Genomic DNA, 25,943 nt, shown 5'->3' with positions numbered 1-25,943 from the left:
AGGAGACTGGATAAGCCAGCTTGGTGCCTTGCCTGTATTATTTTGCACTTGAGTTCCTCCAGTAAAGAAGCACACTGGTTAACTGCAGACCCTGACTCTCTGGACTTATTACCTATTGGGGTGCACCACCACTTACTATCCCCTTGCGGAGAGTAGTGTGGTGACACCTTGGCAGTTTCCAGGGGACCCAGCTCAGCACCACCCCAAACCTGGCCACTGCAAACACTAGTGCACAAAAGTAGCTTCACAGTGCGGAGTTCTAATTGTCTGATGGGTCCATATGACTGGGAGATGTTCTAATATAGGTCCATATGATGTTTTCTTATCATTTTCTTTTCAATTTTCAGACCATGGAGTGGTGTGATGAGGGTATATACTTGCTGGCTTCTCAACCTGTGGATAAGTTCCAGTCCCAGGATGGAGCAGAAGCTGCATTACAAGAGATAGAAAAGTTTCTTGAGAGTGGCACAGAGAATTCCATTAAAGATTTGCCTAGTGTTCTTGTGCAGTATGAAGGGATTCTTACTCTTGAACTACAGGTATGTTTTAAAAACTTCATTTTCTTACGCAGGTTCTTCTCAATTATAAGTTCTGATAACAATGTAATTTTATTCAATTTTGCACAACAGGAACATGTTCACAAGGTGTTCCACAAGCAGCAAAGTATGCAAGAGATGTTCGAGAAGAGGAAAGGAAGCTTGCGCAAGCTAGCAGCTAAACAAACTCGGCCTGTGCAGCCTGTGGCTCCTAGACCAGAAGCATATATCAAGTCCCCTAGTTCTTCTCCAGGTGAATTATTAGGATTGTAAATGGAAATCTCTATTATGTCACATCAGTCTATGCTTGATAGTTTGTCCTTCAAATGGTGCAGTTAACAAAAGATAATTTGCTACATTTATTTAACCATTACCTTGTGTTTAGCATAAGCAACAAAAGATATACTATAGTTTGTCTCACAAAATAAATGGACATTGGGTTTCTTTTCCACCTCTAGTTCTCCAAAGGGCCTCTGAGCACAGAGTTAGTGCTGAAAATGTTCTTCAAAGAAGAATGAATTATCGCAGGGGCAAGGTACATTTCATTTGAGAAGACCTGTCATCACTCTTGAGTATTCTCCATAATATTATAATTCGGGAGCACCTTTTCTTAGAACTGTGGGGGAGATTTATCAAACTCGTGTAAAGTAAAACTGGCCTAGTTGCCCTTGACAACCAATAAGATTCACCTTTCATTTTCCAAAAGAGCTGTGATAAATGAAAAGTGGGTTCTGATTGGTTGCTATGGGCGACTAAGCCAGTTCTACTTTACACCAGTTTGATAAATCTCCCCCTTCGTTTTGTACAGTACTTTTCTTATTTTTGTCCTATAAATGGAAATTGACTACTGTTTACCAGTTGGGGGTATCCATACAGTCTGCCACTCTACAATCAGTACTGCCTGCCTCAAACCGTTAGGGACACACCTTTGAGACAGGAGGAATGGTAACACCCAGTGGTCAACTTATTCAGATGTTTCTAAGAGGAAAAACCGAGAAACAGTACAACGTTCTGTTAAAGGGTTTTTTCAAGACTTCAGGATAGGTCATCAGTCTCTGATCATTTGGGGCCAATACCCGTTACCCACGCCAATCAGCTGTTTGAGAAGGCAATGGCACTAGGAGTAGCGCCGTGGCCTTTTCTCAGTTCTCCAAGCACAGTGCCGTGCATTGTACAGTGGCTGTGCTTGGTATCACAGCTCAGCACCATTTACTTCAATGGGGCTGAGCTGCGCCTAGGCCATTGGACCAATGAATGTGATGTCATATAATGTAGGCTAAGCTACTAGAAGGTTAAAGGATAACTGTCGTTTTTTTTTTTTTTTTTTGGAGTATTGGATTGTGGTGATTAATATCACCTTGGTGGCCCTATTTCAACTTTTCACTGTGTATTCAATTACCCCTTAATTCCAAATTTTTGTTCCCTGTACTGCCTACTTTTACCTGTGCTTAAAATAGGGTTGCTAGGCATGGTCCGTCTATCTGTTGAAGGACGGAGCACGCAGCGTGCAGGGTCACATTACTGACAGACAGGGACTGTAAGTAAATGATTAAAGCCAGGTCCTCCCCATCAGCTGATAACAGTGCCTGGGCTGTGTGCATCCTGCTTGTCGGACTCCCCCCGTGTGCATCCTGCTTGTCGGACTCCCCCCGTGTGCATCCTGCTTGTCGGACTACCCCCCCCCCCCCACCCAATCAGATACTTATGACCTATCCAGAGGATACATCATCAGTAAAAAAAAGTCTCAAAAAACCCCTTTAAAAATCTTCCAAAATCCTTACTCCATGGTTATTACAAATATTTACTAAAACACACATTTGAGGAAAGCTGACAGGTACTCTAGGTTTTTGGCTCAGTGTTGCACTAGTTAAAAAACAGGTGATGGACTTCCATAAGACTTTAAGACTTCCTTTTCACAATTTTATCTAATTGCCATGTATTTTTCTTGTAGAGTGAACTAGATGGTCAAGTTAGGAGTACTTCCATGATGGAGGATGAAGAAAATTTAGCAGTACTAAGAAGGTATGCAATATATAGGACTGTGCTAAACACTAAATAATAATTATAAACCTTTTAAAATATAACTGTCATTTAAAAGGTTTCATTGATAAGGGTCTGCATGCTGAGACTCCCACCGATTGCTAAAACGAGGAGGCAGAAGCACACTGATGAGCTGTCTCTCTTCACTAGCTGAAGACGAGCTCATGAGCCTGCCCTTGGCTAGAAAGGGGGTACCACGTTCAGCTGAGCCATACCACCTTCCTATTTTCGGTCAATAAGAGTATTAGCACTGGACCACCAACAATCAAAAGCTTTGACACATCAAAATGACGTGTTAAAAGTTTGCTGAAATAACAGTTATACTATCAGTTTATTACTGTTTGCTCCCCTTTGTAAACTACTACATAAAGCTGGAATTGCATGTCCCGAATATCGGGATCATTATCGGGAACTAACATTACTTCGAACACTTGTTCCCAATAATTGGCCCATCTAAAGGTGCCGCAGATCACCCGATGAACGAGCAAAAACGACTAGTCATCGGGTGAAATGATTGGAGGTGCAGACACCTCAGTTATCGTTCCCAGGCATCAGATTGTGATATCTAAGCAGCACATTATTTTGCATGTAAATGCGGTGCTTTACCTCCCCTTAACAAGCAGCCGATTGAATGGTTCGGCTGCTTCTCGGATAGTGTAAATGCAGCTTAAGCAGACTTTGTGCACATGGTTTCTGTTTGGCCTCATGCACACGGCCGTTGTTTGGGTCCGCATCCGATCCGCCTTTTTGGCAGCTCGGATGCGGACCCATTCACTTCAATGGGGCCGCAAAAGATGCGGACAGCACTCCGTGTGCTGTCCTCATCCGTTGCTCCGTTCCGTGGCCCTGCTAAAAAAATATAACATGTTATATTCTTGTCCGCGCTTTGCGGACAAGAATAGGCATTTATATTGAAGGCTGTCTGTGCTGTTCCGCAAATTGCGGAACTCGCACGGACGCCATCCGTGTATTGCGGATCCGCGATTTGCGGACCGCAAAACACACCACGGTCCTGTGCATGAGGCCTTTACCTAATAAAAGATTAGATGCAGCTTTATAGAGTTCACAGTGTTTCAAGGGCATATATCTTGGCTAAAAGATCTTATAATCTTTTTCTGGTTCTTATTGTTTCAAGGCATGTTATGAATGAGCTAATAGAGACAGAACGAGTGTATGTGGAAGAGCTTTTATCTGTTCTTGAGGTACAGTATGGTGCTTCATAATACTTCTATATATAGAATAAGTATTGGAGTTTTTTTTTTATTATTATAAAGTATCCTTAAGGCCTCATTCACACGAGTCTGGCGGATTGGCTCCGGATGCGTTCAGTGAGACTCGCACCATTTTGCAAGCAAGTTCAGTCAGTTTTGTCTGCAATTGCGTTCAGTTTTTTCCACGCGAGTGCAATGCAATTTGATGCATTTTTCACGTGCGTGATAAAAAACTGAAGGTTTACAAACAACATCTCTTAGCAACCATCAGGGAAAAACGCATCACACCCGCACTTGCTTCCGGATGCAATGCGTTTTTCACTGAAGCCCCATTCACTTCTATGGGGCCAGGGCTGCGTGAAAAACGCAGAATATAGAACATGCTGCGTTTTTCACGCAATGCAGAACTGATGCATTGCATGAAAAACGCAGCATGTTCTATATTCTGCGTTTTTCACGCAGCCCTGGCCCCATAGAAGTGAATGGGGCTTCAGTGAAAAACGTATTCAGTGCGGGTGCTATGGGTTCACGTCATGCATTGCACCCGCACGGAAAACTCGCTCGTGTGAAAGGGGCCTAAGTATGTTATTTATTGTCTCAAGATATTCACATCAGTCTTTGCTCCAGTAGAGTTAATAAACTCCAGATCACACCCTGTATTTCTTAGGAAATGTATTGACTGCCTGTGTGCTTTGGGACTTTTTTCCAAGGACTGCTGGAAGAAATGTCCAATAAATGTACCACTATATGTAAATAATGTTAAAGGGGTTATCCAAACCTGTAACTTCACCCCCTTCCCCACAATGCCCGGGCCCCTCATACAGAGAATACTTACCATGTCCCCGACACAAGTGTCCTTTCGGATTCCTCCAAGGCCGTCGCTGCATCTCCCCATTGTGCAGATCACAACATTCGATAGGGCGCTTGCAGCCAATAGCAGGCCGTGACAGTGACACAAGGGGAGTAGGTCAAACCCCCCCATCCCCAAATAACCAAATGTTGTGATCTGCACAACGGAGGAAAGCAGCAACGACTGAATGGGCCCGGAAGGACAAAGACGTCGGAGATCAGGTAAGTATTCTCTGTATGAGGGGCCTGAGCATTGTGTGTGTAAAGGGGGGGGGGGGGGGAGGTTTGGATAACCCCTTTAATTGTGAACATGAGATGTTTTAAATAGAGATTTATCTGGCCCATTGACTTCTCTGAGATAAATATATATAATGAATTTGGAATGTCTTCACACTTTTTACACATTTTTTTTAAAGGGGTTGTGTCACTTCAGCAAATGGCATTTATCATGTAGAGGAAGTTAATACAAGACACTTACTAATGTATTGTGATTGTCCATATTGCCTCCGTTGCTGACTTGATTCATTTTTCCATCGCATACACTGCTCATTTCCAGGGGTTACAGCCAGCTGCCCCAGCCACCCTATAACCACTGGAAACGAGCAGTGTATAATGTGATGGCTAAATTAATCCAGCCAGCAAAGGAGACAATATGGACAATCACAATACATTAGTAAGTGCCTTGTATTAACTTTCTCTACGTGATAAATGCCATTTGCTTATATGAGACAACCACCTTAATTTGCGGCTAAAATAAAAAAAAAAAAGTTTTCCCTCCATCAATCTGCACCCAATAATGAGAAAGCGAAAAAAAAATTTTTGGGGGTAAATTCATTTGTTTTGGCAGCATCTGGCTGTCCTTGAAGAGGACCTTTCACCAAAAAACATGTATAGAAACAGTTACATTACCTAACAGTGCGGCCCCCAGTGATGTATTTCCGATTATTATTTTTTCAGAGGACCCCCCCTTTCGTCCGCTGTGGTCTCCAGTAGTTCTGGCGCCTCCTATGCTAATGAGGCGATTTCAGTTCTACAGGGTGCGGTTTTCTTCTCCCTGGCTAAGAGCCCATCCAATCAGAGCGCCGCGCTCTTAGCTAGGGAGAAGGAGCTCAATTTCTCGCGAGATTCGCGAGAACTTGATCTTTTACACATCCCTAGGCGTGCGCCATCTTGGAGTCCCCGGCGGAGAGGATCGCAGCGGCGGCATAGGCGGCAGCAGCATCCTGTCAGTGTGTATGAAAACTTACTGACAGGATGCTGCTGCTGCCTATGCCGCCGCTGCGATCCTCTCCGGGGACTCCAAGATGGCGCACGCCTCGGGATGTGTAAAAGATCAAGTTCTCGCGAATCTCACGAGAAATTGAGCTCCTTCTCTCTGGCTAAGAGCGCGGCGCTCTGATTTGATGCGCTCTTAGCCAGGGAGAAGAAAACAGCGCCCTGTACAAGTTCTAGTCACCGCCTACTCGAACTGAATCGCCTCTTTAGCATAGGAGGCGCCAGAACTACCGAGACCACAGTGGACGAAAGGGGGGGTCCTCTGAAAAAATAATAATCAGAAATTCATCACTGGGGGCCGCACTGTTAGGTAATGTAACTGTTCAACTTCACACATTCCATTCACAGTGAAAAACTGCTGCAGTTTCTGCAGAGGAAAACAGACCGTGTGATTGGGCCCCAAGTTTACACCATTTACAGGATCAAAAATCTGCCCCATTCTCTTTGAGAGTGTATATAGTGCTTCCCGGCAGCTTGCAAGCGAGTAGTTCTCCTTATATCCATTGATTCATATTTGGATTTCATACTGGCTCTTATTTTTTCCCATCATGTGCACAATGTGAATTTATGTAACTAATGTTATGCCTATTATGTTCTAGGGTTATGCTGCTGAGATGGAGAATCCCTTAGTAATGCATCTGCTCTCTCCAGTTCTCCTTAACAAAAAGGATGTGTTGTTTGGAAATATGGAAGAAATCTACCACTTTCATAATAGGTAGGTTGTTTGTCATATTTTTTTATATAAAGGACAAAATATGATGTATTGCTGTTCCAATGACATAGGAATAGTTCAACATTATTCAGCTGCCTAATTATAGATAAGCCACCAAACAAGTGTCTTATAATGTTAGAAAATGTATCTGTGGATGCCTTGTGTGTATTAGGTTTTATGGCATTGAGCACAATGGACAGATTTTCTTTCAGATTGATATGAGCATACTGTATGTTTTCTTCCTACTTGATGACCAAAGTAGCTCGTTGTCTACTCACTAAAGACATGGAGATTTTCTGGTTAAACATGGATCCCCAAACTATAGAATTATCACGGACATATCATCCAAAACATAAAAATAAAATAAAAAAGTTGTTCCTGAAAAAAGAGAAGCTTAAAAGAAGCAAAAACAGGAGAAACGGGAATGGCATATCAGGGAGGATAAACAAGTGAAGGATGTTTATAGACGGCATAGAAATAATGTAGGAAATTAGGGGGTTATTTATTATACTGAAATACGCCTATATTAGGCGTATTTCAGGTGCAGATCTGCGACTTTGCCCCCCTTTAGGCCAGGTCTAAGATTGTGGCATTTACCATTTTCTGCGCCTGTTTCAGATGTAGAAAAAGGTCTAAATGTAAGACGGTTAGGAAGCTGTCTTACATTTAGAACTTGCGCTGGATGCGCTGAAGTTATGGAGAGGCCGGCGCCTCTTCATAACTTCGGCAGAACCACCTCCAGCTTAGGGCTTTTTTAAGATTGATCTTAATAAATGTGCCCCTTAGTTTTTTTTTTGCAGATTTTTTTTTACATTATACTATTTTATTACATACTGGTAATATGTGTAAAATGTTACAGATTTACTAATTATTGTTTGGATTTATGTTTTCTTTAGAATATTTTTGAGAGAGTTGGAGAACTACATTGACTATCCTGAACTAGTAGGAAGATGTTTTCTAGAAAGGGTATGTGTTACGGTCAAGTTAATATGATTTATTATATTTTGATCAGAGAAAAATTCTACCTGCAGTAACAGTGTAACGTCAATGGATACCTCGTAATATCATCTTCAGCATAAGGCCTCATAGCAGAGGCTGTGCTGCCACATGGTGCTCCATGTGTCACTGGATGTGGGAGATATTCTCCAATAAAAGAAATGCTTTTACAGGAGCGTTCCCAGGTAAAATGGATCCCTTGCAGCATGCTATGTTTGTTTTTATAGACCGTAGGGATCTGTAGAAGGTACCCTGTGACATTTATGCTATGTTAAAAAAAAGTTGCCATTATTCACACTGAACATTTTTTACTGTCCAGTTTGAATTAGAGATATTGTAATATATATATATATATATATATATATATATATATATATATATATACAGTTGCAAGAAAAAGTATGTGAACCCCTTGGAATGATATGGATTTCTGCACAAATTGGTCATAAAATGTGATCTGATCTTCATCTAAGTCATAACAATAGAGAATAACAGTCTGCTTAAACTAATAACACACAAAGAATTAAATGTTACCATGTTTTTATTGAACACACCATGTAAACATTCACAGTGCAGGTGGAAAAAGTATGTGAACCCTTGGATTTAATAACTGGTTGAACCTCCTTTGGCAGCAATAACTTCAACCAAATGTTTCCTGTAGTTGCAGATCAGACGTGCACAACGGTCAGGAGTAATACTTGACCATTCCTCTTTACAGAACTGTTTCAGTTCAGCAATATTCTTGGGATGTCTGGTGTAAATCGCTTTCTTGAGGTCATGCCACAGCATCTCAATCGGGTGACTGGGCCACTCCAGAAGGCGTATTTTCTTCTGTTTAAGCCATTCTGTTGTTGATTTACTATGCTTTGGGTCGTTGTCCTGTTGCAACACCCATCTTCTGTTGAGCTTCAGCTGGTGGACAGATGGCCTTAACCACTTAAGGACCACAGGTTTATACCCCCCTAAAGACCAGGCCCTTTTTTACAAATCGGCACTACACTACTTTCACCGTTTATTGCTCGGTCATGCAACTTACCACCCAAATGAATTTTACCTCCTTTTCTTCTCACTAATAGAGCTTTCATTTGGTGGTATTTCATTGCTGCTGACATTTTTACTTTTTTTGTTATTAATCGAAATTTAACAATTTTTTTGCAAAAAAATGACATTTTTCACTTTCAGTTGTAAAATTTTGCAAAAAAAAACGAGATCCATATATAAATTTTGCTCTAAATTTATTGTTCTACATGTCTTTGATAAAAAAAAAATGTTTGGGTAAAAAAAAAAAATGGTTTGGGTAAAAGTTATAGCGTTTACAAACTATGGTACAAAAATGTGAATTTCCGCTTTTTGAAGCAGCTCTGACTTTCTGAGCACCTGTCATGTTTCCTGAGGTTCTACAATGCCCAGACAGTACAAACACCCCACAAATCACCCCATTTCGGAAAGTAGACACCCTAAGGCATTCGCTGATGGGCATAGTGAGTTCATAGAACTTTTTATTTTTTGTCACAAGTTAGCGGAAAATGATGATTTTATTTTTTTTTCTTACAAAGTCTCATATTCCACTAACTTCTGACAAAAAATAAAAGCTTCCATGAACTCACTATGCCCATCAGCGAATACCTTGGGATGTCTTCTTTCCAAAATGGGGTCACTTGTGGGGTAGTTATACTGCCCTGGCATTCTAGGGGCCCAAATGTGTGGTAAGGAGTTTGAAATCAAATTCTGTAAAAAATGGCTGGTGAAATCCAAAAGGTGCTCTTTGGAATGTGGGCCCCTTTGCCCACCTAGGCTGCAAAAAAGTGTCACACATGTGGTATCTCCGTATTCAGGAGAAGTTGGGGAATGTGTTTTGGGGTGTCATTTTACATATACCCATGCTGGGTGAGAGAAATATCTTGGCAAAAGACAACTTTGTATAAAAAAATGGTAAAAGTTGTCTTTTGCCAAGATATTTCTCTCACCCAGCATGGGTATATGTAAAATGACACCCCAAAACACATTCCCCAACTTCTCCTGAATACGGAGATACCACATGTGTGACACTTTTTTGCAGCCTAGGTGGGCAAAGGGGCCCATATTCCAAAGAGCACCTTTCGGATTTCACTGGTCATTTTTTACAGAATTTGATTTCAAACTCCTTACCACACATTTGGGCCCCTAGAATGCCAGGGCAGTATAACTACCCCACAAGTGACCCCATTTTGGAAAGAAGACACCCCAAGGTATTCGCTGATGGGCACAGTGAGTTCATGGAAGTTTTTATTTTTTGTCACAAGTTAGTGGAATATGAGACTTTGTAAGAAAAAAAAATAAAAATAAAAAATCATCATTTTTCACTAACTTGTGACAAAAAATAAAAACTTCCATGAACTCACTATGCCCATCAGCGAATACCTTGGGATGTCTTCTTTCCAAAATGGGGTCACTTGTGGGGTAGTTATACTGCCCTGGCATTTTCCAGGGGCCCTAATGTGTGGTAAGTAGGTAAATGACCTGTGAAATCCTAAAGGTGCTCTTTGGAATATGGGCCCCTTTGCCCACCTAGGCTGCAAAAAAGTGTCACACATGTGGTATCGCCGTATTCAGGAGAAGTTGGGGAATGTGTTTTTTCGGGGGTCATTTTACATATACCCATGCTGGGTGAGAGAAATATCTTGGCAAAAGACAACTTTTCCCATTTTTTTATACAAAGTTGGCATTTGACCAAGATATTTCTCTCACCCAGCATGGGTATATGTAAAATGACACCCCAAAACACATTCCCCAACTTCTCCTGAGTACGGCGATGCCAGATGTGTGACACTTTTTTTGCAGCCTAGATGCGCAAAGGTGCCCAAATTCCTTTTAGGAGGGCATTTTTAGACATTTGGATACCAGACTTCTTCTCACGCTTTGGGGCCCCTAGAATGCCAGGGCAGTATAAATACCCCACATGTGACCCCATTTTGGAAAGAAGACACCCCAAGGTATTCAATGAGGGGCATGGCGAGTTCATAGAATTTTTTTTTTTTTGGCACAAGTTAGCGGAAATTGATATTTTTTATTTTTTTCTCACAAAGTCTCCCTTTCCGCTAACTTGGGACAAAAATTTCAATCTTTCATGGACTCAATATGCCCCTCACGGAATACCTGGGGGTGTCTTCTTTCCGAAATGGGGTCACATGTGGGGTATTTATACTGCCCTGGCATTCTAGGGGCCCTAAAGCGTGAGAAGAAGTCTGGAATATAAATGTCTAAAAAATTTTACGCATTTGGATTCCGTGAGGGGTATGGTGAGTTCATGTGAGATTTAATTTTTTTACACAAGTTAGTGGAATATGAGACTTTGTAAGAAAAAAATAATAATTTCCGCTAACTTGGGCCAAATCAACTTGGGGTGATCAATGACGGGGGGGTGATCAATGACGGGGGGGTGATCAATGACGGGGGGGTGATCAATGACGGGGGGGTGATCAATGACGGGGGGGTGATCAATGACAGGGGGGGTGATCAATGACAGGGGGGGTGATCAATGACAGGGGGGGTGATCAATGACAGGGGGGTGATCAATGACAGGGGGGTGATCAGGGAGTCTATATGGGGTGATCACCCCCCTGTCATTGATCACCCCCCTATAAGGCTCCATTCAGATGTCCGTATGTGTTTTGCGGATCCGATCCATGTATCCGTGGATCCGTAAAAATCATACGGACATCTGAATGCAGCCTGACAGGGGGGGTGATCAATGACAGGGGGGTAATCAATGACAGGGGGGTGATCAGGGAGTCTATATGGGGTGATCACCACAGTCATTGATCATGCCCCTGTAAGGCTCCATTCAGACGTCCGTATGCGTTTTGCGGATCCGATCCATCTATCAGTGGATCCGTAAAAATCATGCGGACGTCTGAATGGAGCTTTACAGGGGTGTGATCAATGACAGGGGTGTAATCAATGACAGGGGGGGTGATCAATGACAGGGGGGTGATCAGGGAGTCTATATGGGGTGATCACCCCCCTGTCATTGATCACCCCCCTATAAGGCTCCATTCAGATGTCCGTATGTGTTTTGCGGATCCGATCCATCTATCAGTGGATCCGTAAAAATCATGCGGACGTCTGAATGGAGCTTTACAGGGGTGTGATCAATGACAGGGGGGTGATGAGGGAGTCTATATGGGGTGATCACCACAGTCATTGATCACGCCCCTGTAAGGCTCCATTCAGACGTCCGTATGCGTTTTGCGGATCCGATCCATCTATCAGTGGATCCGTAAAAATCATGCGGACGTCTGAATGGAGCTTTACAGGGGTGTGATCAATGACAGGGGGGTAATCAATGACAGGGGGGTGATCAGGGAGTCTATATGGGGTGATAACCACAGTCATTGATCATGCCCCTGTAAGGCTTCATTCAGACGTCCGTGTGCGTTTTGCGGATCCGATCCATCTATCAGTGGATCCGTAAAAATCATGCGGACGTCTGAATGGAACTTTACAGGGGTGTGATCAATGACAGGGGGGTGATGAGGGAGTCTATATGGGGTGATCACCACAGTCATTGATCACGCCCCTGTAAGGCTCCATTCAGACGTCCGTGTGCGTTTTGCGGATCCGATCCATCTATCAGTGGATCCGTAAAAATCATGCGGACGTCTGAATGGAGGTTTACAGCGGTGTGATCAATGACAGGGGGGTAATCAATGACAGGGGGGTGATCAGGGAGTCTATATGGGGTGATCAGGGGCTAATAAGGGGTTAATAAGTGACGGGGGGGGGTGTAGTGTAGTGTAGTGGTGCTTGGTGCTACTTTACTGAGCTACCTGTGTCCTCTGGTGGTCGATCCAAACAAAGGGGACCACCAGAGGACCAGGTAGCAGGTATATTAGACGCTGTTATCAAAACAGCGTCTAATATACCTGTTAGGGGTTAAAAAAAACACATCTCCAGCCTGCCAGCGAACGATCGCCGCTGGCAGGCTGGAGATCAACTCTCTTACCTTCCGTTCCTGTGAGCGCGCGCGCCTGTGTGCGCGCGTTCACAGGAAATCTCGGCTCACGCGAGATGACGCCTATTGGCGTTAGCGTAGCCTGGGGGAGCCGCCGCAATGACGCCTTTCGGCGTTAGCGTGGCGGCAAGCGGTTAAGTTCTACTGCAAAATGTCTTGATAAACTTGGGAATTTTTCTCCACACATAGTGTTGTGTGTTTCTTCCAAACAACTCAACTTTGGTTTCATCGGTCCACAGAATATTTTGCCAGTACTGCTGTAGAATATCCAGGTGCTCTTGTGCAAACTGTAAACGTGCAGCAATGTTTTTTTTGGACAGCAGTGGCTTCCTCTGTGGTATCCTCCCATGAAATCCATTCTTGTTTAGTGTTTTACGTATCGTAGATTCGCTAACAGGGATGTTAGCATATGCCAGAGACTTTTGTAAGTCTTTAGCTGACACTCTAGGATTCTTCTTCACCTCATTGAGCAGTCTGGGCTGTGCTCTTGCAGTCATCTTTACAGGATGGCCACTCCTAGGAAGAGTAGCAGCAGTGCTGAATTTTTTCCATCTATAGACAATTTGTCTTACCGTGGACTGATGAACAGCAAGGCTTTTGGAGATACTTTTATAACCCTTTCCAGCTTTATGCAAGTCAACAATTCTTAATCGTAGGTCTTCTGAGAGCTCTTTTGTGTGAGGCATCATTCACATCAGGCAATGCTTCTTGTGAAAAGCAAACCCAGAACTGGTGTGTGTTTTTTATAGGGCAGGGCAGCTGTAACCAACACCTCCAATCTCATCTCCTTGATTGGACTCCAATTAGCTCTTGGAGATGTCATTAGTCTAAGGGTTCACATACTTTTTCCACCTGAGCTGTGAATGTTTACATGGTGTGTTCAATAAAAACATGGTAACATTAAATTATTTGTGTCTTATTAGTTTAAGCAGACTGTGATTGTCTATTGTTGTGACTTAGATGAAGATCAGATCATATTTTATGACCAATTTGTGCAAAAATCCATATAATTCCAAAGGGTTCACATACTTTTTCTTGCAACTGTATATATATCTCAACTGAAGAGAAAAAATGCAGCTCTGTATCATAGCAGGAAAAAATACTTTATTCACGGTTAACATCCTTATATACAGGACAGTTTCATCAATGCGTTTCAGACCATAAAACAATTGCGGTCCTTTCTCATGAGGAAGGACCGCAATTGTTTTATGGTCTGAAACGCGTTGACGAAACTGTCCTCTATATAAAGATTTTAACCGTGAATAAAGTATTTTTTCCTGCTATGATACGGAGCTGCATTTTTTCTCTTCAGTCGCTATAAGATTACCACTTTCAGGTGCGGTATCCGGGCTCATCTAGCAGAGGAGCAGGTGAGAGCTGCCTTTTATATCCATTGTGACTATATATATATATATATATATATAGATAGATAGATAGATAGATATAGATAAAAAAGGTAGTAGGGCACACCTGCATTCAAATACACCTAGGAGAGTTTTGTTGACAATACATTTAATTTATTTAAACCAAAAAAGATATATAGTGATACATAAAATATTATTAAACATAAATTTGCATGCTATATAGACTTATAATTACTGTAAAAATGAAATAAAATTGCAAGAATCAGTAAAATGCAACCCTAAAATATAAAATCATATGGACGATCCTAGGGAAGAGGTGTCTTATTAGAGTCTCAGATTTTTGTTCCTTCCTATTGCTCTGTATGTCCGTATTGTGTTATTTGTCCAGCGAACCTGATATCCAAGCTGTTTAGACACAGTCCGTAGTAATCTTGATTTAAATAACAAGGTTCACAAATTAGCTTCAATGTGATCGGAGTGAGGACTTGTAGTTTGGTCACTCACATTTCTTTTGCTACGAATTAGCACTGTATCAAATCGCTCTGCCTGTGTATAACACTCATTCGGCACTAGTTTTACTTACAGTTCTGTAGGTTTGTGCCGGCTGTGCTGCGGTTAACGTGGCGCCCCACGTATAGTACTCTTACAGGATGTAGCTTCCAGGAGGTAGATTCAGGGATCTGCGGTAATCAATTGTAGGAGTGCCGTCTCAGTGGTTTTATATAGTTTGGTTCCTGCACAGGTGCTCAATCAAGCGAGCAGGTCAGATGTCACTGCGGCTGTTGATTTCAAGTTTTTTCTACCAGATTTTCGATATCGATCCCACTACTTCTGCTCGACTTGAAGTGCTTCAATGTATATTTGGTCTCATGGGGTTATCCTACCAGACGTGTTTCGGAGTTAACTGGACTCCTTCCTCAGATGTTATTTAAATCCTGATTACTACGGACTGTGTCTAAACAGCTTGGATATCAGGTCCGCTGGACAAATAACACAATACGGACATACAGAGCAATAGGAAGGAACAAAAATCTGAGACTCTAATAAGACACCTCTTCCCTAGGATCGTCCATATGATTTTATATTTTAGTGTTGCATTTTACTGATTCTTGCAATTTTATCTCATTTTTACAGTAATTATAAGTCTATATAGCATGAAAATGTATGTTTAATAATATTTTATGTATCACTATATATCTTTTTTAGCTTAAATAAATTAAATTTATTGTCTACAAAACTCTCCTATGTGTATTTGGATGCAGGTGTGCCCTACTACCTTTTTATCTATATATTCTTTCTGAAGATTGGGTGTAATCTTCCTTGTAGGAGCACCCACTCCAATTTTTGTCTAGGAGGTGAGCCTTCTCTAAATATATCTTGATATATATATATATATATATATATATATATATATATAATTATATAATATAGATGAAGAATATCCACGGCACATCCAAGGAGTAAAAATAAGTATAACGACTTTATTCACCAGACACGCAACGTTTCGATCCGTTTGCTGGGATCTTTCTCAAGCAGTGCTTCCCAAGTTTTGTTTTTTCTATATTATATTATATATATATATATATATATATATATATATATATATTTATATATCTATATTAGTAATTATAACTATAATACTAATTTGATTGGTGACGTGTGCGTCAAGTAGACACCTAATAAATTACAATGTGGAAGCTTTATAAAATGTGTAGCTGTGCATAAATTGTTCTACAATTACTTCATGCACTTGTTTTCCAAAACCTAGATGGAAGATTTCCAGATATATGAGAAGTACTGCCAGAACAAGCCCCGCTCGGAGAGTCTATGGCGTCAGTGCTCTGATGCTGCGTTTTTTCAGGTAATGTACATCACTGTCATAATTCTAAGCAGCATTTAAAATAATGGATCAGTTTCAATAAAATACTGCATTTTCTAGGAATGCCAAAGGAAATTGGATCATAAGCTGAGCCTGGATTCCTACCTACTGAAACCTGTTCAGAGGATAACAAAGTACCAATTGCTTTTAAAGGTATCCAAATCCATTACACATATTATATATAAGTGCAACACTGAAATATCTAGCATAAGAATTCAAATGTAATTAATTGAATCGTCAAGCCATAAAGCATGCAGGAAACAACCAGTTACCATGATGTAAAAGGTCCTTAATGTAATATACAACCTTCTAAAATATTTGAAAAATGTGTACATGTGAACCGACAATAAAAAGACAAGTACTGTAGAGATTGTTGGCTGCATACAGTTAAACAACTATTTTATACAATGGGTGAGATTTATCAAAATTGGTGAAAAGGAAAACTGGCTTAGTTGCCCATAGCAACCAATCAGATTCCACATTTCAATTTCCAAAGGAGCTTTGAAAAATGAAAGATGAAATCTGATTGGTTGCCAACTAAGCGAATTTTTCTTTACTCTAGTTTTAATAAATCTTCCCCAATATGCCCATTTTGTATCCTATAAGACACACATGTCATTGTGTCTTATAGGGCGAATACTAATGAGCGCTATCATTATGGAAGCACTTATTAGTACAGGAGAACCAGTAAACGGTGAATGCAGCCCCCCCCCGGGCTCTGTACTCACCGCTCCCTAGTCTTCCCTGGCCGTTCACTGTGCTCTGACTGCGCACATCGTTAGGATGTCGGCGCTCTGTGACCTCACGTTTTGCAGTGACGGGTCGCAGCACAGTGCGGCTCTGATTTGAGGTCTGCTTCGGGGGGTCATTCGCATTGGGGCTCTGATCTGAGGTCTGCTTGGGGGGTCATTCACATTGGGGGTCTGAAAGGAGGGGTCTTATCCATATTGGGGATCTGATCTAAAGTCTGATTGGGGGTCTTATGAACATTGAGGGTCTGAGCTGAGGTCTGATTAACATTGGGGTTCTGATTGGGGCTCTGATGAAAAATATATTTTCCTTATTTTTCTTCTCTAAAACCTAGGTGTTTCTTATGGGGCGAAAAATACGGTATGCAATCAAAAATCCATGATAACAATGTCCAGATAAGGTATCACATAAATATCTAGAGTAAGAGTAGTATTACACTGCCCGATCTTATGTAGGATGAGCACTGATCAACGATAAACACATGGATCAGCTCTCAATTCCATCTGCCTATTAAACTGACCAATGCAATTATTACCGGTATATGGGGGAAGAACGATTTCCACTGCAATCGTTCCACCTCTGTTCAGGGAGATATGCTGACAATAATCTGACATCTTTCATTCTGAATATAAGATGCACGTAGCCAACAAATTAGCATTTGCTTGTTTGTTGGCTGATTGGCGGTACAATTATATTCCTGATGACTGGCCTGAAAATTGGGCGATGTGATAGGGGCTTAGCATCGATTAAATTATGAACATTATCATGTCATCAGGGAGATATCCTGCAATGGGTTAAACGCTCTATCATAAAATGATGTAAGCATTGTACTGACTAAAACTAGACATGCCGAAATTATGTCTGAGGCAACGACGTCTGACCTGTTTCGACTGTTGCATACATTAAAGGACATCTGTCGGCAGATTTGTAGCTATTAAACTGGCTGACCTGTTACATGTGCACTTGGCTGCTGAAGCCATCTGTGTTGGTCCCATGTTCATATGTGTCTGCATTGCTGAGAAAAATTTAGTTTTAATATATGCAATTGAGCCTCTAGAAGCAACGGAGGCATTACTGTTACAGCTAGAGGCTCTGCTCTCTCTGCAACTTCCGTACCCTTTCCACTTTGATTGACAGAGTCAGGCATTATGACATTTTCACTGCCTGGCCCTGTCAATCAAAGTGCAGGGGGGGGGAGCAGTTACAGAGAGAGCAGAGCCTCTAGGTGTAACGGCAACGCCCCCGTTGCTCCTAGAGGATCATTTGCATATATTAAACCTTCATTTTTCTTAGCAATGTGGGCATATTTGAACATGGGGCCAACACAAATGTGCCAAGCACACATGCAACAGATCAGCTAGTTTCATAGGTACAAAGCTCCTGACAGATATTTTATTTTTTTACAAATTTCATCAATGTAACTGTTGGAGTCATCATGTACCAACAGGTGGAGTCAGTGGAGGACTATGCTGGAGCGTCTTGTTCCTGTGGAGATCAGTACTCTGTAGAACTGATGGTGCATATTGATGCCAAGGAATGTGGATTAGAAGAGAGCACAGGAGAGCCTGATATATTCTATAGACTTCTGTAGGAAAATCCTGATGATTTGCTTTATTTATTTGCATAAATGAAATGCAGGCTTCAGACTCCACAGCTTTAGTAAAGGCAGTTACTGAGCAACACAAACGTTGAAGAAATATCTGTCATTTATTGATTGTGTGTTCTGCTTAGGAAATGTTAAAGTACAGTAAGAATTGTGAAGGCGCTGAGGATCTGCAGGAAGCTTTGGCTTCTATTCTTGGCATCCTTAAAGCCGTAAATGACTCCATGCACCAAATAGCTATCACTGGATATGAAGTAAGTGGTTATTTTCTACTGGTGCTGCATTAAATTGACTAAATTGATTACCTAATTTTGCTTATCAAGTACTACGGTTACAAAAGGCCTCAGTAGAGGTGCATCTTATTTCATCACATCAATCTGTAATGTAGCTTTAAAAAATGCGGTGATACGAATATGGCCATGGAGCTCCTGCATTTTGGACAGAACTGCAATAGGCAAATAATATATATATATATATATATTATATACATTTTCCCTCAATCCATTTCGACCAAAGATTTTTAAAATCTTACAATATAGTCTCCTCAGCACATGTTGATGGTACTGAGGCAATAATCATCGACATTCATTCTATATTCCAGGGGAACCTAAATGATCTTGGCAAACTTTTGATGCAAGGGTCCTTTAATGTGTGGACAGAACATAAAAAGGGACATTCCAAAGTAAAGGACCTGGCAAGGTTTAAACCAATGCAGAGGCATTTGTTCCTGCATGAGAAGGCTGTACTGTTCTGCAAGAAGAGAGAAGAAAATGGGGAAGGATATGAGAAGGCTCCTTCCTATAGCTTCAAACATTCCTTAAATGTAAGTCTAGTAAGAGCACTATGCCATCGCACTGTATAATGTATGGGTTTGTACATCATTTTTAGCAGAAAATCTTTCTTTCCCCACAGTGGCTTACTGATTACGGTTAAATAATATCGCTTAAAGATATGTTCCCTATATTTAAACTGATCTTGTTTCTACAGGATAGAAGATAAGTGTCTTATCAGTGGGGGTCCAACCACTCTACTATTCTCCTATCTCCAGAAGATTCATGGAGAATGAATCGAGTGCCAGTGCACATTCTCGACCACCGATTCACACAGAACCCCTATTTTCGTGATTGTTAGGTGTCCCAGTGGTTGGACCTCTACCAATCAGACACTTCTAGCGATTATCCAATCCCTATAATGACCCCCAGAATGCCTGGAACCCTCCTCTAGAGCATACTTACCTGCTCCCCGGCACCCGCTCTCCTCCGGATCCCTGCACTGAAGGCGATGCATTTCCCTATCGTGCGGATCAAAACCTACGGCGACGGAGGGAGCAGCCAATAGCAGGCCGCGATGGTGACCAGCCTCCCTAGCGTCACCCGCACCGCAACCCACGTCGCCGGATGTTTTGATCTGCGCAGCGGGGAGATGTAGCGGCGGCCATGCAGGGATCTGGAGGGATGTGGGCGCTGGGGAGCAGGTAAGTATGCTGTAGAGGAGGGGCCCGGGCATTCTGGGGGTCATTATAGGGATTGGATAACCCCTTTAAATCCTGTGGATAGGTGTTAAATGGGTTGGCCACTTTCTAGGGGTTGGCCACTTTCTAGTTACTGTTTGACCAATGTGTTGATGATTATATGGCACTTACCAGTACTATTATAGCCTCTGTGTACTATTCTGCGCCCTTGTTTACAAAGTCTTTTGTGCTGTCCACACAGGTTCTGTCCATAAAATGGCTGCTGATGGAGGGTCATGTGACCAGGCAAATCACCTAAACATGATGTGTCCTCCATTCAAATACACTGCACCTGCCATCAGCACTTGCACTGTTGGGAGTTTAGTGCAGATACAGTTTGTTTGAATGGAGGAGACTGTGATTTTCCTGGTCACATGACCCTCCATCAGCAGCCATTTTGTGGACAGGACCACCAAAAAAACTTGGCAAACAAGGGTGCATATCTTATAAAATATAGAAAAAGGCAGATAATTATAACAAAGGCTATAATAGTAAGTGCCATATAGTCATCTTATAAACACACTTGTCAATAGTAGCCAGAAAGTGACCAAGCCCTTTAAATTCAAGTATAACTCTTGGGACAACCCCTTTAAATACCCCTTAACATACTGTATGACATATAAAATAAAACCTCTTTTCACAATGCTGCACGTTTACACCCAAATTCATATTTTATAACCAGCAGATGCTGGTTATTCTGACAATGCAATAGTGTTTTGCATGTTATCTCCTGTACATATATTGGCTCTCTTGTGAAGATATTAAGGTGTACATCATTGTATATTGTGGCATTGTGGCAACCTTTTTTACTTTTTTTTTTTATCTCACCAGATGGCGTCTGTTGGAATTACAGAATATGTCAAAGGGGACATTAGGAAATTTGAAATCTGGTATAATGCTAGAGAAGAAGTATATGTTGTGCAGGTAATGTTCTTCTGTTCAGATAACATGAAACTAAGATCATTTACATTTTCCATTTATAAGGAGAATAATTGTGGGTGCTATGATGACTACACATGGGGTGATTTTTTGCAGTTTGGCAAGGAAAGCCAGGTAGCTGATTTTCATCGAGGTTTACTATGCATATATTGACTGGCCAGTCATTATAACCACCTACAGTACTGAATACGTTATTGGGCCACCTTTTGTCCACACAAGTGTTGTACATTGAGAAGCAGAGATCTGACTTAGCCCCAAATTCGGATGATTTATTATGTGACTGTGGCAGTTTTGCTGTACAAATCTAACAGCCATCCACTCAGCTCCAGCATCCATTAGCCATTTATTACCACATCCATTTTTTTCCAAAATGTTTTTAACCATTTTTCATTTTGACAATACTATACCATCAAAGTTAAATACAAAATATTATTCTTCTGTAGCAGTCAGCATAAGGGTACATTCACTTAACCGTATGTGTTTTGAATTTTGCGTACACGACTAGTCCTATGATAGAAATGCCTATTGTCTGCAATTGCAGACAAGAATAGGACATTAAAAAACAATAAAGACCAAACGTGGCCAATTGGTAAAAAGTGGAAAACAGTGTCCACCCAATAGAACCAAAAGGACACCCATAAATGTGACTCGGTACTAGCTGAAACAAGCGAGAAAACAAGGAAACGGAGCTCATAGTACCATGTATGAAAATATATCATTTTATTATGACATGATTAAAATATGAAGCAATGAATAATATACCGTTAAAAAGTGAAAAGAAGCAGAAAAAAGAACGCCACCCTGGGATAGCACACATGTCAAATGTAGAACATGATGATCAATTAAATAGGTTATATATGGTACAGTGACCAGCCATTGACCAAGAATACAACATAGGTATCTGTTGAGGAGTCAGCAATCAAAAAGATATCTACACAACAAAAATGGACAGGGGTTGCATGCAAGTGCAGCATAGACCAGGTAGAAGCAAACCCCAAGAGTAGCCAGGTATCAAATAGCCTGAATCTGATGCTGTATAGGTAAAAAAGGAGGCAGAGACTCACCAGAAAAGACTGTGTGCTATATCACCCAGGATGGTGTTAATAGGACATGCTCTATCTTTTTTGCAAGACCGCGGAATGGAAGTATGGATGTGGACAGCGCACGGTGTGATCTCTGCATCTTTTGTGGCCCGATTGAAATAAATGGGTTTGTATTCATTCTGAAACGGATGCAGAGTCATAAATACTGTCGTGTGAATGGGCCCTAAATAAGACCTCCCATATAGATAGGAAACCATTGTCAGTTTACTACTGCTGTGAGGGGAATATTTTTCTGATGGATAATCCTGATAATAATAGGTGTAAAATTGGAATAACAGTATGACAACTGTATTGTTGATAGAACTAGTTAAAGCAGTGTCATGTGTGATGGTCTAATTGAGTCACTACACTCTCAGATTGCAGTGATGGTCTGACTGAGAAAATTAAATGAGACTGTTTGTCCTGCTAAAAGTCCAGTCAAACAGGAAGGTAAAGAGCCAGGACAGGAAGTAGAATGCATAAGTAAAAAAAAAAATATCCAGAATAGCCATCTACCTATTTTTTTTTTTTTTTAATATATATACCTTCCTACATTAACCAATGGAAAAAAAATACATAGATTATTCACATATTGGCTGGTAATATGTGATAGAATTTTTTGATGGAAGTGTCCCTTAAACAACTGCTACTGTAGTGTTTAACCTACAGTCACTCCATTTTCATAGCTTGTGATATAATGTAGATTATCTATATTTTAAGGTAGCCATACACATTACACTGGCTGAACCTGCCGATGATCAAATGTTTTGGAAGTCTAGATGTTTGTTCAGCCTAATTTGGGGAAAAAGGATTAGGTATCCTCTTTTGTTCTCAAGGAAGATAAGCCACCACCAGAGGTGTCTGCTAGTGGATTACCTCCGCTCTCCATTCAGAATACATGCATGTTCAGCTGACATTTATTGAATGTGAAAGGCCAGCTTTAAATTAAACACACAGGTAGTGGACTGCTAAAACTTTGAGTTTTTATGTTGTCAGTGCGATTCGTTACCACGAAGCGCGAGGAAATTCGCATTCATTGCGAATCCAATTTTTCCTGAAATTCGGATCGAATTCCACTTCGTCAGCTTAGATTCGCTTATCTCTAGTTGTCACAATTAATAAACTATTATCTTGTATTGATCAAGTATATGAAGACATAAATTTGGAAACGTGAAGAATGAAGATCTAATGCAATCAAACTGCACTTCCATACAAATTATGCTGTTGCTTCAACTAAAATGTCAGCTAGATAATTATATGATTTTTGTTACAGGCACAAACATCTGAAATAAAAGCCACCTGGGTAAATGAAATCAGAAAGGTATTGACTAGCCAGCTTCAGGCTTGTAGAGGTAACTCCTGCCTTCATGGACACATGTATCTGTCACTACACATCTTCCAGGGACTTGGGGACCTACTTGGCCATCATGATTGCTTTTCCATGTGTCACTGTTATAGATTACAATGAAGTAGACATGGAGTTTACTTATATGGCGCCTCAAATAACTATTCATTAAAGTGGACCTGTCACCACAAAATGTAGTGCAATCTGCAGGCAGCATGTTATACAGCAGGAGAAGCTGAGAAGATTTATATATAGTTTTATGGGAAAAGATTCAATAACACTTGTAATTTTTACATTTGCTGTATATCTGCTCTTTCTGAACTAAAGACCATCCCCATGTACATCTATCTATGTATACACACTTACACAGAGAATGCTATCAATCACTGATAACACCTCCTTGTGTACAGCTCTTAGTGACTGACAGCTATTTCTGTATACACATTTACACAGGTAATGCTATCAATCACTGATAACACCTCTCCTGTGTACAACTATCAGTGACTGACAGCTATCTATGTATATACACTTACACAGAGAATGCTATCAATCACTGATAACACCTCTAACGTGTACAATAATTAAATACACTTACACAGATAATGCTATTGATCCCTGATAAGATGGCCCCATGTACAACTGAAGTCAGAAATAGTAGAGATTTAAATGTATAAATTACAAGATTTACTGAATCTTTTCCCCTAAAACTATATTTTCTTCTATTTTGTGGCAACAGGTCTTCTTTAATTACCAATGAAAATGTTATCTGGTTGATTTTACTCTTACATTTCTTACGTGCATCACTTCCTGACTCTTACATGATATTGACTATTTTTGTGCCTTTGGTTTTCTTGTTTGTTTGACTCTAGCTGTAGATTGACCACAGTTTTTTACATAATGACTGTAAAGCTATTATCTTTGAGGAAAGTAGAATAGTTTAAGCAAACAAATGTACATGTTAAAAGGCAAGTGGGCTATATACTTGGAGTTTATTGATAGAATGAGGGTCAGTCCTTCATGAGGGTTTAATATCATGACTTAAGGCACCTTTACCTGGGGCAATTATAGGGAACAAGCTTTCATACAAACGCTCCTTCTCAATTATTTCCCTTTGTAAATGTGCCATTGATAACCCGATGAACGATCAAATCCTCATTCATCAGGTGACAGCATCGTTTATGTAGACACCTAAATGATTGTTTTTGGGCAGCAGATCATCCTGTATAATCAGCGATCTTCTGCCCAGAAACAATGAACATGCACGATAAGCAATCGCTGTAGGAATCTCTTGCCCCCATACAGAAGATATGATTGCTGCATGTACAGTAAATACAACAATCACCTCCCTCAATGAATTGGCAATTATCAGGAAAGAACAGTTTCTGATAATTGCGTGCTCAGCCGACCCATGTAAAGGGACCTTTAGTGGTGATATTGAGGAGTGACTTAGCTATGTCTCTATACAAAAAATGAGTGGTAGGTAAAATAAAAAATTTCTGAGGTTTGTATTGTATATAAGAATAGCTATGTAATCTTATTTATGTTCTATGAAAATGCCATGGGTAATGGTCAAGGGTCTGAGTTACTTTACAATAATCAGTTGTGTCAGATATTAGCATGGATAAAGGGACATATTTTAGGAGTTTTCCATCTTTCAGTTTAAATTTAAGATACAAAATCAACTTATTGCTCGAATATTCGTGTTGTAATTCCTACCAAATAACTCTTACTGGTATATGTCTGCAGAAGCCAGTCAACACAAGTCAGTGGAGCAGACCAACAGTTCTCCATTGCCTACTCCATCTAGTAGCAGGTAAGTACTATATATGAAGAAAAGTCCAAGTAGGGGTAAGGTTAGCAGTGTGTTTCCTAACAACAATACTGAAGGTTTCCTATCCATTTTTCAGTCCTTTGAGAAGTAAGTCTGGCAAGAACAAAAAACTGGAAGAAAGGAAAACTGAGCCTTTAATAAGTCCTGACTCCTCTTTAGTAGCGTTACCAAAGTACCTTGAGAAAGGTAAAGGTGAGTAAAGTGGCCTGTGATTTGTTATTATAAATGTAGGAATGGATAAAACTATGAATATGATATATGAGCATTTAGATGAAACCCTCTAGCACCCTATAACATACTCTGATCTCTTCTTTGGTGCCTTATATATCTCTTGTTCTTGCTTCTGCTGCATGTATGTATGTGTCCATGGCTCTATTTCTCCTGTCTCCTGTGTCTCTCTCATTTCTAGATGGCACAGTAACTAGCCCTACCTCAGAATCTTCTGCAGTTTCAAAAAAGCGCTTCACTTTGCAGGGTTTTCCTAACCTCAAAACTCAGAAAGGTAATCTAAGGCCAGCTAGATGCTATGCACTAACCATTCTGTCCTCGACTCTCTTAATATTTCTTTTCATTTTATCCGCTTATGCATCAGATAATTGGCAGTGAGGGCTTAAAATGTAGCTCCAGTTACTTACTGTGCCAACTCTCACATCTGAAATTTAGAACTGATGCCAGGAGACAGTACAGGGGGGCAGGATGGTCCCAGAGAGAGAACATGGGAGAGTTTCTAAAGCGCTACAATACCATTTCTATGTGGAATTTCTCTCAGCTCTTTCTTGAAAGAAGCCCTCGACTAAAACAGGAACCTGGCCTTAGTTTTCCTATCCTGGAATAGGTCATCTAATTTGTTTTGTGACAAATTACTTCGCCACAAAGCGCATTTCTTTGTAAGTAGTGGGTGTAATGACAGGGAGCGGTGATTGCGCCGCTCCCCGTCATTGTACCCCTCAGATGCCACGTTCATAGCTGATCGCGGCATCTGATATAAATAACAGAGTGTAAAAATGTTTTTCTTAAAAATCATACTT

The 25,943-nt window shown here is 40.8% G+C and overlaps 1 protein-coding gene across 7 annotated transcripts in view; it reads left to right on the top strand.

The window, feature by feature from the left end:
* Window positions 1-25,943, top strand: part of MCF2L (MCF.2 cell line derived transforming sequence like) — a 345,945-nt gene that overhangs the window by 300,825 nt on the left and 19,177 nt on the right. For all 7 annotated transcript variants that reach the window (XM_040425198.1, XM_040425200.1, XM_040425197.1 and 4 more), the window contains 15 exons: window positions 348-539; window positions 630-789; window positions 995-1,071; window positions 2,488-2,558; window positions 3,712-3,778; window positions 6,511-6,626; window positions 7,520-7,589; window positions 15,745-15,837; window positions 15,916-16,008; window positions 18,337-18,462; window positions 18,810-19,031; window positions 20,550-20,642; window positions 23,013-23,091; window positions 24,831-24,897; window positions 24,992-25,107. In XM_040425198.1, coding sequence (XP_040281132.1) covers window positions 348-539; window positions 630-789; window positions 995-1,071; window positions 2,488-2,558; window positions 3,712-3,778; window positions 6,511-6,626; window positions 7,520-7,589; window positions 15,745-15,837; window positions 15,916-16,008; window positions 18,337-18,462; window positions 18,810-19,031; window positions 20,550-20,642; window positions 23,013-23,091; window positions 24,831-24,897; window positions 24,992-25,107 — 1,642 coding nt within the window. The remainder of the gene's footprint in view (window positions 1-347; window positions 540-629; window positions 790-994; window positions 1,072-2,487; window positions 2,559-3,711; window positions 3,779-6,510; window positions 6,627-7,519; window positions 7,590-15,744; window positions 15,838-15,915; window positions 16,009-18,336; window positions 18,463-18,809; window positions 19,032-20,549; window positions 20,643-23,012; window positions 23,092-24,830; window positions 24,898-24,991; window positions 25,108-25,943) is intronic.

Source organism: Bufo bufo, chromosome 3 (assembly GCF_905171765.1).
Source record: "Bufo bufo chromosome 3, aBufBuf1.1, whole genome shotgun sequence".
Taxonomy (NCBI): domain Eukaryota; kingdom Metazoa; phylum Chordata; class Amphibia; order Anura; family Bufonidae; genus Bufo; species Bufo bufo.
The sequence above is the reverse complement of the archived record's forward strand: the minus strand, read 5'-3'. Positions and strand labels throughout refer to the sequence as shown.